Source organism: Cotesia typhae, unplaced genomic scaffold (genome assembly GCF_013202065.1).
Source record: "Cotesia typhae breed Kobodo isofemale line unplaced genomic scaffold, CoteBio_Ctyphae scaffold_13, whole genome shotgun sequence".
NCBI lineage: Eukaryota > Metazoa > Arthropoda > Insecta > Hymenoptera > Braconidae > Cotesia > Cotesia typhae.
In genome coordinates this window covers 18,150,577-18,170,371 of record NW_027423774.1, presented here as the reverse complement: position 1 = coordinate 18,170,371, position 19,795 = coordinate 18,150,577, and the positions used below count along the sequence as shown (strand labels likewise).

Genomic DNA, 19,795 nt, shown 5'->3' with positions numbered 1-19,795 from the left:
CTTGAGACGCCATTTTCCTTAATATATGACCAGATAGAACTCCTTTTAGTGGAGATAAACAGTCCATGCCAGAAGCAGTTTTCTTTAATTTTTTAAGATGAATCAAACACTCTCTGTAAGATTTTGAGCTTTCGAATAAATGTTTGTTGTCCGTCAACGAAACTAGTTTCTCTAGAATCTCAACATCGTATAAAGCTTCATGGAATTTATCGTCAGAGTTAACATTCAAATGATTTTTAGCTAATTCTGACAGTTTATATTCCCCGAAATCTTTTTAGAAGTAAAATTTTTCTTGAATAAAGGCAAACTATCAGAAAATCCTGCGATTTTACTGAAGGTAGATACCATCGAACATTTCAAAATAGAACGCAGTAAATGCGATTTGTCAAACGTAACATTATGTGCAACAAGTAAACATGGCTTAGGTGACATTTTTAAAAACATTAAAAACTCTGGAGAGCTTTTTTAGCGGCAATGATTCTACTTTTTTAGTGTGAAAGTATAAATCGCCGTTAATATTTTTTAATCCAGTATGCGCGGAAGCTTTATCATCAATGATTTTTGTAGGATTAATATAGACACTAAATTTTCGCCCGTTACAAGATGCTGCAATTTGAAGAATTTCGTCACTTTTACGGAAGCCGGAGGTTTCTAGATCAAAAAAAACTAAATTGCATGTCTCTGGTGACATTTTAATATCTGGACCTTTAATTTGTGATTCGTCAAAGGCTTCAAAATCTTCACCGTCTTGCGACAGACCGCACTTAGATTTATATTGAACGCCTTCGGAATTTTCATTCTTCTTCCTTAATTTCTCACGTTCTTGAGTTACAAGTACACGACGTTTCTTGGCAACCGGCAGCTTTGCATCTATTGCACGTTTCTTTCGCTTATTATCTGATTGCTCTGCATAAAGCGAAGTGTGTAACCCTGGTGACAACTTTAGTTTTTTTCTAATTTCAACGACACAGGAATCGCCATCATTTTTGGTACACACAGAACTAGCGAGACGATAACTTGATGATTCGCTTTTGCTATAGCAAATGTTTTTAGGCGATTTATGAGCCATTATATTATTGAACGATTCATTAGCTTGGCTCGAAGCAGGAATTGAAAATTTATTTGCACTAGCAGCGTACTTCTCACATACAGCTGATAGTTGATCAAATAAAGTTAGGTTTGTAAGCAAAATTGTTTGTTCCCCAGAGCCACTTCTGCGACAACACCAAGATCCACAATTCTCGTGATTATCGTACAAATGATTGGGTATATTACGTATAGCTTTTGCTAAATTTTTGCTATCACCTACATTTTGAGCCAATGCATAACTAAAACATTTTTTTATATGATCAATACTATTTTTTTATTTCTTTAAAATTCGACAATTTCCATAAATCCTGGCTAAAATTTTTTTCAAATGATTTTGATCAGCAAGTTTAAAAATTTTTTAGGGTTCCCTCGACGAACGGCTGCGATAGTGCAGCTATCTTCATCGCCAATTAGTACTCGTGCTTCAAGGTTAGTTTCTTTAAGAACTGTGCTGTTGTTTACCAAATCTGCTCCTGCAGATGCTTCCATCGCTTTGGCACTACCGACGAAGTTTTTCCGGCAATCATGATCTTCTTTTTTCCTGCCCAAGTCACAAAATTTGCATTTTCTTATTTTATCAGCATAATCGAGAATTTTGCCACTCAAAAAACCTATAATAGTACCATAACCATTGAGACTATCGTAGCTCTTTCCATTTCCTCTTTTACTCCATCCCATGTCATAAGATACAATAATATTAACAACTTCTCCGACAGCTGAATCATACGTGGTATTGTTGTTTTCATCTAAATCAACTATTGACGATTTTAATTTGGCATGGTGAGGGTAAATTTCTTCGACGATCTTTTGAGGCCTAGGAAGAGGAAAGGGAGATTAAAATGGGATAATAAGAAATCAGGGATGTAAAGTTTCAATTTTAAATTTCATCTGCATTTATTGATTTAAATATTAGATTAAAATAAAAATCAATAATTAATGCTGCTCTGTATTCATCAATAAAATAATAAATAATACAAAGTTTGACGGAGAATTTTAAATCACTGTTATATGGAATGTATGAGAACAAAAATTATTTTATAAAATATTTACAATCTAGACAAGTGAGCATAAAAATTATTATGAAAGTCGAGACAACAATTACGTCCAAAAATGATATACAATTCGAAAAAATTCTGCATAATTCAAAATAGTTATTTACAATTCAAAAAAATTATATATAATTCAAAAAAATTATATTCAATTTAAAAAAATCATCTACAACTCAAAAAAATTATAGACTTCTAAAAACTCTGTTTCGTTGATGACAATAAATCAATTCAAATCATCCTGATACGATCAATAAAAAATTATAAACAAAAAAAAATTGTTACTCCGTAGCTCTATCAATTTCAATTAAACTTACAATAATTCACACAACTTGTCTATATTTTCATTGACAAGTTGTTGCTCTTCCTTGGCAGCTCTTTTACAACTCTCCTTAGCAGCTTCTTCGATTGCAGGACCAACTTCTCTTTCATATCTTTTAAATAATTGTGGCGATATTGTTGGAATATTGGCACATGCCAATATTTTGTTTAATCCAGTGCAGCCATAGCCAGCGTGTACAGCACCTGTAATAAATATATTTATTTTTGTATTTGAGCTTTCACATAGAAATTTAACTATTATTGTTTTTAAGTAAATTTAAATTATCAATTTTTTAAAATTTATATTAATTAAATATTAATATTTATTTAACTTACCAAGAACTATACCTGTATTAATGTCTGAGTGATTGGATTTATTATCACCCGTACGATGAGTTTTACTCGTTGGAACTATTGTTATTATGTCACATTTAGTACACTTTACTTTTAAGATTGAATTCAGCCCTAAATTTTGTTCGTGTACAATATTATCAAGACAAAGTACTTCAAAACATTTTACACATTTTACACAATTTTAAATCCACCACACGAAAGCCTTCGGATAGGTTAGGTTTATTATTTGTTGACAAATCATTGCCTTTTCTTTTTTCTTGTAAACCATTTTTTATTTTAATTTTTTTATCCAATACTTTTTTTTTAATAAATCTTCCTTTATAACGCATTCGATCACCCATAATTATTTGTTTATTTCAATAACAATAGCCGGTTGCTTACATTTACTGCGCATATGAACTGTACATAAATTGAGTGGTATTATAGGTATAGCATAAATAAGAATAATAATAACGCGACGTTGCCACAGTTCCATGCAGAATTGAATTTCATAGTATGTGTGTATACGTATAGGGGATGTAGTAGTGAAAAAAGTACAGTCACGTTAAAAAAATATGGAACACAGTCATAGTACAGCTAATGTGTTTAAGTATAGTACTAATCCAAAACATTTTGACTGTAAAGTCGCGGAGGTACTACCTTAAATAAAATTTTCTAAAATAAAGAACCATTTCTTGATTTAAAGAATTTTTTACTTGATTTCAATTGATAAGGATTAGAAAGCCTTTGAATTTAAATAATCTATATTATTAAGAGTCAATTTAGTCAATTTATGATGATACCCAGTCAGCATCCAAATCAGAAAGACTTCTGGAAGAAGTCTTTTCAAAGACGTCCATAAGAAGTCTAAATATGATGTCTTAACGAATTCATCAATCAGAACTCTTAATCAAGAAGTCGACAGGAAATCTTTTGACAAACTTTGTAAGACTTCTAAAATATGAGCTCTTCAAGTAGTTTACTTACTGAACTCATAAGACATCAATAATCTGAGCTTTTTAAGAGGTCTTTTTTCTGACTTCGTAAGATGTCATGAATATGAACTCTTTCAGAGGTCTTTTTGCTGAGGTAGGATTGAATTGTATTGGCGCATGCGCACAACGATAGAAATTTTATTTTTATTTTTTATCTCTGTTTTAATATAACCTATAAGTGTATGGTACGTTTTCTGTTTACATTCAGCGTCGAATTGCAAAACTTTAATTTAGTGAAATCAATTAATTATTTATAACCAGTGATTTCGTAATTTGTAAATTAAAAGTTCTAAAAATAATGTAAGTGCATATTCGTAGCTAATTAATATTTGACTGTGTATGATATTTCATGTTTTTATCAGTGATAAATTTGAGAAATCATTCGATTTTAAAGGTAACGTATACATTTATCCAAAAATAAATATAAATTATGATTTTTTTAATTTAAAATATTTTTTCTCAAGATGTCTGAAAGAAAAAGATTCAGTGAACTGTCTAAGAGTCAGAAAAATCGAAGATTGAAAAAACGCTATGAGCAGGCAATTTTGGAGACTGCACGTGCAAAAGCATCGGTTGATACTTCGTTTGATAATAATCCAGTTATTAATAACAGTGTAATGAACAACGACAATAATTATGACAGTGATGATTTCAGTTTACAGTCGATTCATTTAGATAATACCGTAACCGATATCTCTTTAAAGACTTACACAGATAATAATGATAATTCTCATTGTACAACAACAAAAACAACATCAACAGTAACAGCAACAACTACTACAACTTCTATCACTTATAATAATAATAATAATAATTGTGATATCGAAGTACCAATTCCTTTAACCAAACAATTAGCTCAATGGAAATGCGAATTTAACATTACTCAAGCTGGATCAAGTGCTTTACTAAAAATTATTAGAAATGTGGAGTCAATAGAAGAGTTAAAAAGTCTTCCAAATGACAGTCGTACCTTAATTGATACTCCTACAGATACTACTATTCGTGAGGTTGCACCAGGAGAATATTTCCACTATGGACTGAAAGAAGGATTAATTGATCAATTAAAAATTGTCGATATAAAACAGATTACAGATATTATCCTGATTAGTATACACATTGATGGTTTGCCAATATCGAAGAATTCAAAACGACAACTGTATCCTATACTGGGAGAAATTTTTCCAAAAGTCTCTGTACCATTCGTTATTGGTATATACCATGGACTGAACAAACCAAATGACTAATGAATTTCTTCAAGATTTCATTAATGAGTACAAAAATCTGAGAGAGGAAGGTTTCGAGTATGATAGTCATAAATTTAAAGTAATTATAAGGGCTGTCATTTGTGATTCACCAGCGAGAGCTTTTGTAACCTACACAAAAGGTCATGGTGGTTTTTATGGTTGCGATAAGTGCATTCAAGAAGGAGAATATAGTGACCATCGAATGTTATTTCTTGATATGGATGCACCATTACGCACTGACTCGAATTTTATAAATCGTTTAAATGAAGATCATCATTTAGGAAAATCAGATTTTGAAGATATTGGTGTTGGTATGGTGTCTCAATTTCCAGTGGATTACATGCATCTTGTTTGTCAAGGAGTATCAAAAAAATACTGACTTCGTGGACGAAAGGATGGCGACTAAATGATAAAAATTTACTTAAATTAAGTCACAAAATGACTGAAAATCAATATTATTATTATAATTATTATGAGTATTACATAACAACAATAATAATTTAACAATTAATATTAATAAATTTATAGCATGAATAAATAATATTTATTAATTTATAATAATAATATTCTGCAAATTTTCTGTATGAAATCAGAAAGAGCTCTCAATTCTGACTACTATAAGTACTCTTTTATTTGAAGTCGTAAAGAGCTCTTAATTCGGATTTCTGCAAGACATCTTATTTTTGAACTCAAAAAGACTTCCTAATTCTAACTTCTGTAAGCACTCTTTTTTTTTGAACTCAGAAAAAAGATCTCTTTGAGAATATTTGTGGAAGTCTTATATTACTCTTAAAGTGGCGCATTCGACGTCCTCAAGACGTCTTAGAGACACCATTCCGTTAAAAATTACGACGTCCAAATCTTAAATAGGAGTTCATCAAGAACCTCTAAAGACATCATATTGTTTACTGGGTAAGTATTAATTTTTTTTAACTCCATGATTTTTTTTTTACTTCTCAAAAAATTTATTTTGTTAAGTTGATCAATAAGTTTATAAAAAGTTTCTAAATTCATTTTTTGTTTCAATTACATCAAATTTAAGTTTAGATTTTATAAAAATCACAGCTTTAATTTCTAAATTTTATTAAATAGCTCATACAATAAAAATTAAATTCATATTTTTCATTATTATTCACTATCAGTTAAATCAATAAAAAGTTCAATTTTTTAAAATAAATTTTGTGAAGTTAAAAACACGTAAATGTCATAAAATGCAATTTCGATTCCATATTTTGCTAAGCAATTAATACTTTTTCATTTTGTGCTATTGAATATTAAAACCAATCTGAACACTAAAGTATAAAAAAAAAAAAAAAAATGTCAATTCAGAAATCCAATGGCTACATCGTTTACTTAAACTGGTTTTAAGGCGACAAGTATCGATCCAGGAACCAATTCGTCATTACTGGGAAGTAAATCGTCTGATTGGGGTGTCGAGAAGATTACTTTTTTAAAGTCGGCGAGATGTCCCGGCGAGGATAGGACGAGAGAATACCAAAAGAAAGGTAAGATCGTCATCTTGCAGGCGTCGAACTGTCTCCGAATTTCTCCTCATGAAAGACTTAAGAGACTCTGTCTGGAGAATCTCCAAATTACCAAATGAACAAGAAAAAGCTGACTGCTTACACAAGTAGAGTTTTGTGTCTACCCCATATGCAGCTTAGCTGAGGGAAGTATCCGCTATAACACAGAGGAGTCTATACTATAGACTGTTAACCAGGGCCTACGACATAGGTAGTAGGCACACCACGATTTTTAAACTGGACCGGCAGGGAATAAAACAGGAGGGACACTAATTAGTGATTCCAGGAACTGAGAACACGAGCGTACCGTGCGGTCGTCTCGTTCGTGAGCATATATGGTGTATATATAGTGGATGGGGTGGGCCTCGTAGAGAAGGGGCTGTGGGCTGTTGGCTAAATCATGGACACAGTAAAGGAACAAGCGAATGATATATATCTTTGTCTTGTTTGGGCTGCTGGTGAGAAAGAGAGAGCGAGGTATCAAATGATTAAAGATGGGCAGAGGGAGGAAGTGAGTGCCTGGAAGACATTCAAGAGATTAAACGATAATAGCTTAAATTGGGAAAAGAATTCTACGAAATTTGCTTGACAATTTGGACGATTGGTAACCTACTCAATGTTAACTCGAGGCGAAAGCGAAAGCAAAACAGGAGTAGGAGTAGAGAGATATTCTACGAATGTAAGGAGACGAGTTTAATAATCTTATCAGAGAAGAAGCATGTAGGACACGATGTGTTTTTGATACCACCAAATCCTGACTACCTGCTTAACGTTAGCTCAAGCTCTGGTTATGTTGGGTGTAGTGATGAGGATATACAGAAAGTATATACAGATAAAAGTATCCGGCTGGTTGGATGTATGTATGTGATAGTGGACAGAGGACAGTGGACGTTCGACGTTGGCCAACAGGGTACAGCCAAAGCTGTCTCCAACATAAACAGCCAAAGCCGTTTAGTTCCCAAGCAAGCGTCTAGTCGTTAAATATAAAAAAAAACTAAATGCAAAAGAACTTTAACTGAAATAATGTCTGTTGCCTTTTTGTGGTATCGATTTTCAAAAGTTTTTCTTTATTTTTTATCATCCACTGTTTTATTTAATTGAGACTTGTTTTTATTTTTAGTAAACGAGTTTTAGTTATCTTCGAAAGAGACCGAATCACCTGGGCCGAATTAATTCAACTGCATTCTCTATTCGCGAATAAATAAATTACTTTTATTTGCTTTTTTTATTGGAGTTTATTTATTGTCGACGTTTATTGAAAAATATACTGCAAATGGGTATCTGTTTACTGTTCTGACTGTAGTTATACATGGGTTTAAATTTTTGTCATTGTGCAGAAAAATAATGTGATATTCAGGTGTTATGTTATAAATAACATTTACTGATAGAAAATTTACTTTATTTTAGAGAAAAAATTTTTAAAAATTAAGGAAATGATTTTGAAGAATCTTTTATTAATAATTCTCATTAGTTCAAGACTATAGTAACCGAAAATTAGAAATTATAAAGAAAAAAAAAAAGATTTTTTTGACATTTTTAATCACAAATAATTATATGAATTATATTGATATAACAGAATCAATTTACTCAAAAATGACTAATAACCTAATTGAAAATATGACTAAAAAAATTATTCAAAACTCACGTCAAGACTTTTCTGATGATACTAAAGCTTACTACAAAAATCTTTTTTTAAAATAAAAATATGTCCGTCATAAAATTTTCCCTCTCTCAATTATTTAGATAATAGATTAACTATCACCAAAAAAAATATCAAACCGTCAAAAGACAAATTCAGGTTACAATCTATCTGGTACCAAATCTTTTTATAGAAGCCCACTTTATGAGAATGAAAAGTCCGTCATAAAATTTTGCTTACTTTTTTTTATTATATAGATTAACAATTCACATACATTAAATAAAAAAAAATAATCAAATTTTATTCAGCGCAAAATTTTAATCTACTTGTATTTAGTCTAAAAACTTATTATAATCAATTCATTATCTAAAAAATCATATAAACCCTTAACAAAGCACTAATTCAAGGCAATAGTCTTTAAATAATTCTGAATTGAACAAAAATATTCAGCTTATCATATATATACGCCTGAGACAAAATTTTCCTCATTCACAGAACAAAAAATGTTCTTGAATTAAGTATATATTTTTGAAGAGCTCAATATTCTTTATTGAAAAAAATTTTTCTTGATTTGAAAAAATTTTACTTATTTCAAGAATTTTTCGTCTTGATTCAAGACAATCATCCTCTTCAAAATTTAATATTGTTTTCTGTGTTCTCTTAATTGTTTAGGTTCAAAATGAATTAAATTTTTTTTTGGTATTATATTATTATATTTTTATTAAAATACCAAACGAAACTGATTAGTAAGTTTTTTCCACTTGATAATTTAGAAATGTCGAAAATAATTTGCCTTGTCAGATGTCATGGGATAGATCAGTCGGAAAGAAGTAGGGCATGACATTGAAGATGTCGATAGATGTTAATATATTATAAATATAAATATAAATATATATGAATGAAAGACTAACGAGCTGTGATTATGGAGTAAGAGATTGAAGTTAAGGTGGTTGCAAGTGAGAGCGAGCATTTAAAACTATTGGTAATGCCGACAGCGTAGAGTAAACTCACGGTTCGAGGTACGGAATACGAATACTTCTACGAGGGTCCATCAATCCTATCTGGATAGAAGAAGAGAGATGCGACCTCCCGCGATGTTTCTCATCTTCTCACTATTCTCAATCTTGTAGCTATGCCACATAATAGTGTAGAGAGTGTTAACGAATTACCTATTACTATCGATTGCTGTATTACTAAACGTTTATATATAGTAAGAATCTTTCTCACCTTAAATACAATATTTACATTTATTGCCGTGATAACTGTTTATTTTTTTATTTAAACCGTTTAGCTTACCAAAAATTATCTCGAGATCAACATCTACGGATAAATTATTTGGCATTTACAAATTAAAATATATTTTAACTTTTAATACTCGTCATATTATTATATAATGTAACTTTTATGGTACAAAAGTTTTAAATTTTAAGCTTTTGTGTATACAGGAGTCTAATTGAGTTTTTTATTAAATTTTTTTTCTTAAAACTAAAAAACTATCTCATGTATTTTTTTATCATTTTTAAGTAAAAAAAAAAAAAAAATTACGTAATTTATATTTTATGCGCGTGAGTAAAGATTAATTTAACACGTGTTGTACAAAGGTGGTACAAACAAAATAAATTTTTTTTTTATTTTTCAAGTCTCCTAAGAAAATATTTTAATTTATTACGTTTTGAGATTTTTCTTAAAAAATCAGCACTATAAAAAAATGTTTAAAGCTCGCTCAAGATTCTAAATTCTGAAAATCGTAAAAAATTGAATTTTTCCGCTTTTAATCAATTTTTTCTCGTTAGCTTTTTATATCTTCCAAGTTAAAAATTATGTACAATCTAAAAATGAAAAGTCGAAATTTTTACAAGTTGCTCAAATATTTTTTTGGTTTTTTGAAATTTTTAAAAATCTTGAGAGGCTTCTAAAAAATTTTTAAGAGGACTTTTCAAACATGTTAAATTAATATATTTTTATGAGACTCGAAAAAAAGATTTTCCGTTTTTTTTTGCGCCACCCTAAAAATCAAGAGGACACTTTTTTTTTTGATAAGAAAAATAAATTTAAAATATCAAATTAATAAAAAATAAATCAAGTTTAACCCAAATATTTATCAAAGCATGAATTGACCGTGAGACTTAAGTCACTCGCTAAAAATTAACAGAAAACACATGTCCATATATTCCAGCAAGCGTATTTGCCCGTAAATTATAAATTTTTCCGAGTTACTTCCTGACAGTGGTTTCTTAGTGTATAGTGTATAGTGGCACCAGAGCAGGCGACCCAGACAATAGACACTTACCAACGGTGAGCGCGATAACTTTATACAGCGTCAGAATAAGAAATAAATATAAGAGTAAGAAGAATAATAACAAGAGGAAAAATAATAAAATAAAAAGAGAATAATATAAGTACAAGAAGAAGAGTAAGAGCAAGAGGTGCCGAAGAGAAAAGGTGAAGACGAGTGGGAGAGAATGCAGGGGGAAAATGTTTGAGGGCGCGAGAACGAGAGGCGTGGATGATCACGACTTACCCATATAAAATACATTGCCCGCACATTCACGACGGTAATCAAACCCGTAAATCCGACGGTACCAAAAATAAAAGCCTCGTAGTCTGTTCCAAGTAGAGGTAGAGGTGAACCTTTTTTATTTTATTTACCTTTTTTAACTGGTATTGTTTTTCTTAAAGTTTTTTCTTCACGCTTCAGATCAACACGGAAGTCTGACATCAATGATACGCTTAGTTGGAGGAGACATATCTTGATCTATCTAATATAATAATATGATCAATTGATCTTGATCATGATCGTAGTTATGATAACGATCATGATCCAAAATCCGCTTGAGGGACAGCTTGTAGCTGGTGGTTACTACTTAGCTCTGGTGTGTACTTTGAAACCAACCGTTGAATTTATATACATTCAACATTTTAAATTTTATATTTATATAAATTTATATACACTGCTGGCCGTCATTTGATTACCGATGATGACCCAAGTAAAGTAGTTAACTCAAGCCCTCAGATTTAGCATTATATTGCATTTAAGCTCATCAGTGCAGATCTACTCAATATACAATATACAGCGTTATTGCGAGCTCTTCAATGTGGGCGGAGTAATGCACGAGCAGTTATCGAAGCTTGCCAATAAATCTACGCCTTAACTAGAATTCGCCTCGAGTTACGATCAACAACAGAATAAGAGTAAGAGTAACTGTGTAGATATATATATATGTAAAGGCTTTTTAAATGTATATGAGAGTGCGTTTTAGCTGTATAGTACCACATACTATTACTGTAGTCTGTCCAGAATATAGAGGCGGGAGGCGTGTTGTTTCTTCACGCTTTCGATAATCATTTTTTATTATGTATATCTGTTTTTATTTTTATTTTTCTTTTTATTCTTACTCTGCTTTCATTTACATCAATTACCATTAAGGTACCAATGATAAATTACGGAGCCGTAAATGTAATTGCCCAAGATGAAAAATGTCCAGGAATTTAATATTAAGCGCAGCTATTACAGCAGTACTCGCGGTAGAATTTTATACTACTAGATTTGTCATTGATTCGTGGTAGTCGATGGCTCAGAGCAACATAGAAGCTAGGAAGTGGCCGGACATTTTATCAAGATGTCAATACTCGCGGAACGGAACTAACTCGCGCATATATTTGTTTATTTTTTTGTTTAAGTTCATTTTTATTTGTGACAATTTTTTTGCTAAAAATTTTTTTTCAATATTCAGAGGAAATTAATTTTAAAAAATGAAGAATAAAAATTTTTTCTATAAATTGAAAAAAAAATATTTTCATTCAAGAAAAAAATTTTTAAAATGAAAAATTGTTATTTTTAGAAAATTTTTATACTTCCTAAGAATTTTTCGACTTTATCCACGACAATGAAACTCTTATCTTCAAAATGATTTTTTTGGTACAAATTTTTTTTTTTTTTTTTTTTTTTTTTTTTTTTTTGTGTAGGCCACTTTGAACAATATTACGGTCAATAAAATATTTTCAAACAATTTATAAAAATTAAAAAATAATACTCAAGTATGCAATCACATCGGTTCAATGCAACATATATAATAAATTGTATTCAATAATAGTAGTTGGTCAATGCGGAACTTTAGTGATTACTATTATGGTGTGTAGAGCCAATATAATTGGATAACTGTGAGCTCGTACGGGAAATTGAGCGTAACTTGTTGAGGTACACTCAATTGATGTGTGTACTTTACTCACCTACTACAAATATAAAAGCATTTATGTGAAAAAATAAAAATAATTTTTAAATTAGCACGTAATATAATTTAATAATTATTTACTTTTATTTTTGTTTAAAGTTTAATTTTAAAAGGAGAAATGCCTACCATACATACACAGTGTACTCACTGGGTATTTTATTTTATCATTATCCCCCAGATAACGGGAGTAGAGGCATCGACGCGATCCTGAAACAACTATACTTATCGTGGATCGTGCCTGGAAGGTCTGTCGAAGAGAGCTTTAGTTCTTTATTCTTTACCTCTCTCTTATTCCCTTTTTCAATGCTTTTTATCTCTTTTTACAGTCCCGCTTCTGTAATTACTATCTTCGTAGCATTCTTCGATGTACTCCAGTTCGAGTTAACATCCAGATCGATAGATCTTTCCTTCACAACCTCGTCATCAGCCGGATTACAATGTTACCTTCGGTATAAATTATAAATAAATAAATATATAAAAGTTTATGTAATTATTGCTTTTGGAGAGTTATCGCGCCAATAAACGAATCATTAGAGATAAAGAATTATAATTAACTACTCAGTTGAAAAAGAGTATTTTTTTAATTTATTACATTTGAATGTGTCAAAATTTTTTATGCTTTGAATTTGAGAATTTATTGTTTAATTATTGATAAAAATTAGGGTGAAGTAAAAAAAAATTTTTGCAGCTTATGAATAAAATTTTTGGAAAAAAAAAAAAAAAAAAACTTTTCACTCAAAATTTTGAGATGGCCTACTGATTTTAAAAATAAATCATTAATATAATTTCTTGATTTTTACCAATTGTCAAAAATGACCGACTGACTAATTTAAAAATTTTTGCTTTTATCTAAACGTCAATTTTTAACAATAAAAATATATTGTTTATTAATTATAAACTTTATTTTTCTGTTTCATCATTCTCAAACGTTTATCACGATAAAAAACGGTGGACAATAATAAACAATGCGCGAAATGACAAGTAGAGCGGAGCTGCGGCATTTCGCGAGATCATATCTTCCTTTGCGTTGTTCACTATATACATATATATATTCAGTGTTGTGCTGCGAGGGCAATCAATCATTTGCGCCGGATAAAATATAAAATACGACGATCCGAGGCTACGGGTACGAGTAAGCTTGTAAGCTGTACACTCTACTGGGTTTTATTTATTTGCACGGTCATGCAAACTACCCCGTGTGCCACTACGATACACACCACATTACATTATACACAACACAATGCTCTCTTACGCGCGAGCTTATAACGAATTAACGTATTTTTCACACGCAACCAAGGTTTGATTAGTCTTTGCTGGTTGCTGTTACCAGAGCCAATTATAATACTCCCACACACCTACGTTAGTCTTTCGATCATTTTACACTTTATAGTACACATTACACTTATGATTTTGTAAAAAATATTTTTATTTAAAAAAAAAAACAATTTACTGAACTCAATAACAGAAAAAGATAACTACATATTTTTGTGGATTTTTACGAATTTTTTTGACGTAAAAGGATTTTATGAAATTAATAAAAATCATCAGAAAATTTTCGAAAAATCATTTTTAAGAATTTCATTGTCTTGATTTAAATAGAAAAATTCTTAGACGGGGAAAATTTTTTTGGTTCAAGTATTGTGGTAAAAAAATTTCAGATAATAGCTAGAAAAATCCAGATTATACTGCGTGATATCTGGATTATATTCATTATAATCTGGATTATACTAGCTACTATCTGAAATTTTCTTCCCTCTATATAATCTGGGATGATATCCCGTGTCATCTTGTTCTTTCTGTATATATTTATATAAAAAAAAATCTGTAAAATGATTATAAATTAGAATTTAGATTCTCAATTTTGGGAATATACCTTGGATAATTTTCTAAACAATTTACAAAATAAAAAAAAATAAGATAAATTTTTAAAGTCTTCTAAATCTATTTCCCCCTAAAAATGTTAAACATATCAATGAATATCATTAAAAAGGATGAAAAATGAGGACCTATATGATACGATTGTCAGTTAAAACATTTAAAGTAAAAGATATATCCAGAAGCATATTTAAAGATAAATATCATAAAAAGAGTGAATAAGGGCCCAGTAAAACTCTTTGTGGGATCTTACATTAATCGTACTTGTAGGAGAATATGCGATATGAGATGAGCAATACATGAGTAGAGGACTCTCAAAATTACCGGTCGTTTCATAATGATGCCTTCTGTCTTCCGTGATTGATGCTACTCACAGTATCTTATATCGTTGGAATATAAACTCTCCAGGTGAAGATACAGGTACAGGTTATGGGTATGGGTATGAGTATGAGTATGAAATGGGTAGTTGACTACTGCTTGTGCTTATTAAACTGTTTCGTATTTCACGTCGACGCTTTTAACACGCCAAGATACCTCTGAGACTGTATGAGTGTAAGTGTCTGATAAATGTCCATGCGTCTTTGTCGCCGGGTGCATAATCGAGAGGATACCATTCCTTATATATTTCTGCATGAGTATATAATATAAAGACACATGTTAATGCATTAACTTGGAACTCGGTGGGTTTATATACTTATAAGTATTGGTGTACTTGTATATAAACCACTATCACGTCGTATGCCGTGGGTACACGTAAGATCGATGTGCAGTTAAAACTTTTTAATAAGTGTCATTCCGCGTACTTGGGACGCGCTCGAAACGCCAATGTTCCCAGTAGCCAATCCTCATTAAGTACTTTATAAGCAACATACATTACACGTTTTCTTTTGCTACTGAAAATAAACACCCTTATTTCTTTCTGACGTTAATGTAAGCTCGTATTGAATTCAAACTCAGACTTCAGACGCTAAATTAATGACAATTATTTATTTTATAATTACTGCTCTGGATTTTTTAAGTCCTCAATGTGACAAATTTTTTGATCTTTTATTGTTTCATTTAGGCTCGGTTGATCCAGTAAATCCGGTTTTTAAGAGACCACCCGGTAGACAAGTACAACCTGGCGCGCCTCTCGCACCAAACAACCTGGTTATTTTCACCAGTTATCGAATCAGGACTTATTGGCGCGATAAATACTTTAGTTTAAATTTTATACTTAAAAAAACAATTGCTCTTAAAGTTTTGAGTTTTGTGTCTTGTTTTGATTCACTACACAAGGATAAAGTTCCCCAATTTTAGTAATTGTTATTCTCCACTTTATATCCTAATTTTTCTTGAGAAAAGTTTCAGTTTATCGTTGCCTTACCGACTACAACTTACTTGTATAGGACACTGAACTACTCTTCCAACAAGATACGATTTATAACTAACAACCATCGTACACCCTTATAATGCGGAACAACTTTTTAAAAAAGATACAGTTTATTACTGTGATTACCCGCGCATAATGCAGCTGCATGGGTACAACCAAGTTATACAATTTATTATTGAATCGCTGTAATAGTAGTGATCGCATATATACTTCAATGTATGAGAAAACATAAATATAATACTCTTTAAGATACCGGAAAATTATATGTTTAATTCCAAATACCGATAGGTTCATGTCTTCCTAATAAAACTAAATACTTGGTACAAATAAAGCAATATAAAATTTTTTAGAAATTTAAATTGATGATTAATCGAAAATAAAAAGTTGGTAAATTTAGTATTTAATGTATTCGTGATAGATTATTGTAATGATCAATGGGATTGTTGTAACTAAGAAAATAAGAGATATGGTGAGTGTAAAGAATAGAGACCATTGCAGCATCATCTAATTGAGAATCCTGAAACTTTCAGATCGAGAACGTCAGGCTTGGTTAGACATGGATGTACTGAATGTTTATTAAACGGCAGTTGGAAAAACAGGAATTGATGGTATATTAATGAACTGTCGTACCTTAAGCAGATACTTAGAAATAAAGAGCTGAAATACCGAGAGCCAACAACCCGACAGTTGATAATGTAGGTATTTAACTTACTCACAACGTTCAACTTTTATCCGACGATTTGATTGGAGTCAATTAGAAGTCAAGTCAACTGCAAATCCTAACGTTGACGTTAATTTTACGTAAACAGTTATTAGTAAGTTGCCTTACTGTTAGCATTAACTTTACATCCAATTTCGGTCGCAGAATTGCGTCAACTTGATTTCATTTGTGCTAACTGGGTTAGCCTATCGCGATAGTTAAATTTTATCAGAAAAAAGGTGACCTCAATAATTGCGAATAACTTATCGACAATTCTTTGCTGAATAATAGTTATATACAAATAATATGATAAATAATAACCCCTTCTTTTATCTAATATGAAAAATGTCTGCAATTAGATCTCAGTAAAAAAATCTCTGATTGTTAATGCTGTAATAGTTACATTTAATAAAATTGACTTCAAATTTCGGGTGTAGATTGACGGTAAGTTTCAGTTAGGATGGTTATCAGCGTAACTTATCCATGATTCATTGACAAAGTACTATTCAATAATTGTTTGTAGATTTGCAGGCAAACTTTGCGTTTCAACTCTTTCAGTCAGTTTGCTACTAATCTGCGCCTCAGATTGATACCAAACTGTGTCAACAGATAGATGTCAATTTGCTACCAAGTGGTTATTGAGGTAGTATAGAACCTTTATTTATCGAGCTTGTACTGTGGTACTAAACATAATAGTATCTGGATATGATAAAAATATTTAAAAGTATCAGCTAAAATTTCATCAGAATTATTATTAATTAAAACAACTTTCAAAACGTTTAATATTTTTTTCTGAATAGAATCTTACTGAAAAAATTACTGTTTAAAATATTTCTACTTAATGATTCTTTTTTGACTTAATTCTAACACCTTAAACTTCAAAATAATTTTTTTCTTTTTTATTACATGATCATTCGTTACCGAAATTCATGTTTTCAAAATGATTGAAAATTTAGAAAATATTTCGGTATTCTTAATTTTTTTTTAAATTACACCAGCCTTTTATTTTAAAAATTAAAAATCTCATTGACTCGTATAGATTCTGCTATACACAAACGTTAAGATAGTTTCTACGTAACTACTAAATGCCTCAAAAGTGAAAGAACAAAACTGTAATATAAAAATATGTGAAGATAACCCATCGAGTTAGTAATTTCACATAGCGTTAATACTCTGATTATAGAAAAACAACACACATACAAACATAGAAACTACAAATATACACCTGTACAGAAGCCTTGAGTCAGTTTTTACCTGCTCCCGATTCGCAATTACACTTTTGGCTCATTAGTCTCAGAATTTCTTACTTTCGCGATCCAGCTAGTAAAAGTAGGTTGCGCTCGGAAAATATCTACTCTCATGTCCATTGCAGATCTTACAATCACAAACTAAAACTAGAATTAGTTGCTTTCGGATTAAAACAACCTGCATCTGTACAATGTAATTCATTTCTATTGCTAAAATCGTTTACTCTCGAATAATTTCGCGGTTGATTTCATAAATAACACTTCATCTGTTTTTTTTTTTTTTTTTCATCCACACATTATTTTCGCGCCAGGTATTTGAAAACACCTCAAGAAACTTAATTATATTTTTCGTTCATCGTCTCACGAAATTTTTTTTCGAAAGATCGCGGCTATTATTTTCAAAGTTTAACAACAGAATTACTTTTAATTTTTTATCTTTCAGGAACAAAGTCATTAGCGTTAAGGCTCTTGTTTATTTTCATCCTTTCGTTGGTGACGTCTTTTGTTGCGTACTATTCATGGGAAAAATTAATTGTATACTTATATCCGAAAACAATTCTCACCTTTTACTTCTGTTGATACGGAAGTAAAATTTTTCATAAAAAAAAAAAAAAAAAAACCCAGATAGTTTAAGTAAAGAGAGTATCATAAATTTGCCAAGACATTCTTCAATTGGCCATGAGTTTACCATGCAATATCAAACAATACAAAATAAACTAAATATTTATTGTGTACAAGAGCAGTTCATCTTCTTTTTACCGACTTCCGTCTTAACTAGAAAACATGTGCATTGTTTACGTTTTATCTGAGTCAAGGCTGAAGAGGTACGCGTATAAATGTGTACCAGATTTAATTTAATTATTTTTTTTGCGCTGATGTTGTTTTTCCTTTTTTTGTGTGTTTCCTTATTTAGGTATACAGTAATTCAATCATATTATGTTTAATTTCATCTAATGCTTTTGTTCTTTAACTATTACATTTGTTTTTTCAGGTTTCAGGCTGTGATTAATCGGTTACGAGGAGTTTTCCCGGTCTAATGCTGTAATTATCTTTTATTACGGCTTTATGACCTATTATACTTTAATCATTCACTGAACTTTATTAGTTACGGATGTATCACAAGCGACATTCAGGGTCAGTGAATGTTATTTTAATTGAGACATTGGTCGTGAGAACTTTTTGTTTCTTTAATGTTTTCCTGGTGAAATTTATGTAAATAGAGTAGAAATGGTGTAATTAAATTTTATTATTGTTCTTAAATTATTTTATCATTCTCTATGTACTCAAAAATTAAAGTTTTACTTTCAAATCATCCTTAATATTATTATTAATTAAATGCATAGATATTTTATTTACGACAAAAAATTTAACTCGGACTTTTCACGATTAGAAAAATTGTAAGCAGTAAAAAATATTTTTTACTCTCAAATTAAAGAAAAAAAATTAATAATACTGAAATTAAAAGATATCTGATAGTTTCAAAAATTTTACACAACACAATTGACAACAAGAAAAATTTGGAAATTTTTTTTAAAATAGCTTTTTGCAAATAATCTATTTTTTAAATAAAACTAAAAATTGTTAGTCGTCTACTGACGTCAATATTATATAATTTATCACTAATTTTTTATTAAATCGTTGAAAAATTAACTAAGTTAACTTTTATTTTCTATGAAGAAAATATTGACTTAAATTTTTCAAAAAATTTTTGTTAAAATTTTTATATTTTTTGTATATTTATTTCAAACCTTAGACTATTAAAAAATGCAAATTATTTGAATTTTTAAACAATAAACCATGAAAAAATTACATATTTAACTACTAAATTTCCATAAATATTATTATCAATAATCAAAAACGAATAAAATTTAATTTTTCAAGTATATTTATTACCACAACTTTGAATAATAACTAAAAAAACTACTATTAAAATTTAAGTGTCGACCAAAAAAAAAATAATTTAATTAAAGTTAAGTGAAATATATATGTTAATAAATGAATGAGCATAAAAATAAAGTAGTTAAATGAAATTAAATTACTTAAAATAGTTAGCTGATGCAATCCGAACCTTTAATATAAAAGCAGCAGAAAAAAAAATCAAGGCTGTGACCCGAGCGACGAATTTACTTACTGAGTTCGATCAACGTACTCTAAACGGGTCATATCATTTGTAAATTTT

At 30.1% G+C, this 19,795-nt stretch overlaps 2 protein-coding genes across 2 annotated transcripts; one reads left to right on the top strand and one right to left on the bottom strand.

Moving 5' to 3' along the window:
• Positions 1-421: 421 nt before the first annotated feature.
• Positions 422-2,979, bottom strand: LOC141534112 (uncharacterized; the record flags this gene model as incomplete). Its single annotated transcript, XM_074253249.1, has 4 exons — positions 422-1,328; positions 1,433-1,918; positions 2,453-2,660; positions 2,793-2,979. Coding segments are annotated over 4 exons (1,788 nt in total), but the record flags the coding sequence as incomplete, so codon positions are not given.
• LOC141534294 (uncharacterized) lies at positions 2,871-5,932 on the top strand. Its single transcript, XM_074253560.1, has 2 exons — positions 2,871-4,178; positions 4,249-5,932. Exons 1-2 carry the CDS (start codon positions 4,134-4,136, stop codon positions 5,026-5,028), a joined length of 825 nt encoding a protein of 274 aa, XP_074109661.1. The 5' UTR covers positions 2,871-4,133; the 3' UTR covers positions 5,029-5,932.
• The last annotated feature ends 13,863 nt before the right edge of the window (positions 5,933-19,795 follow it).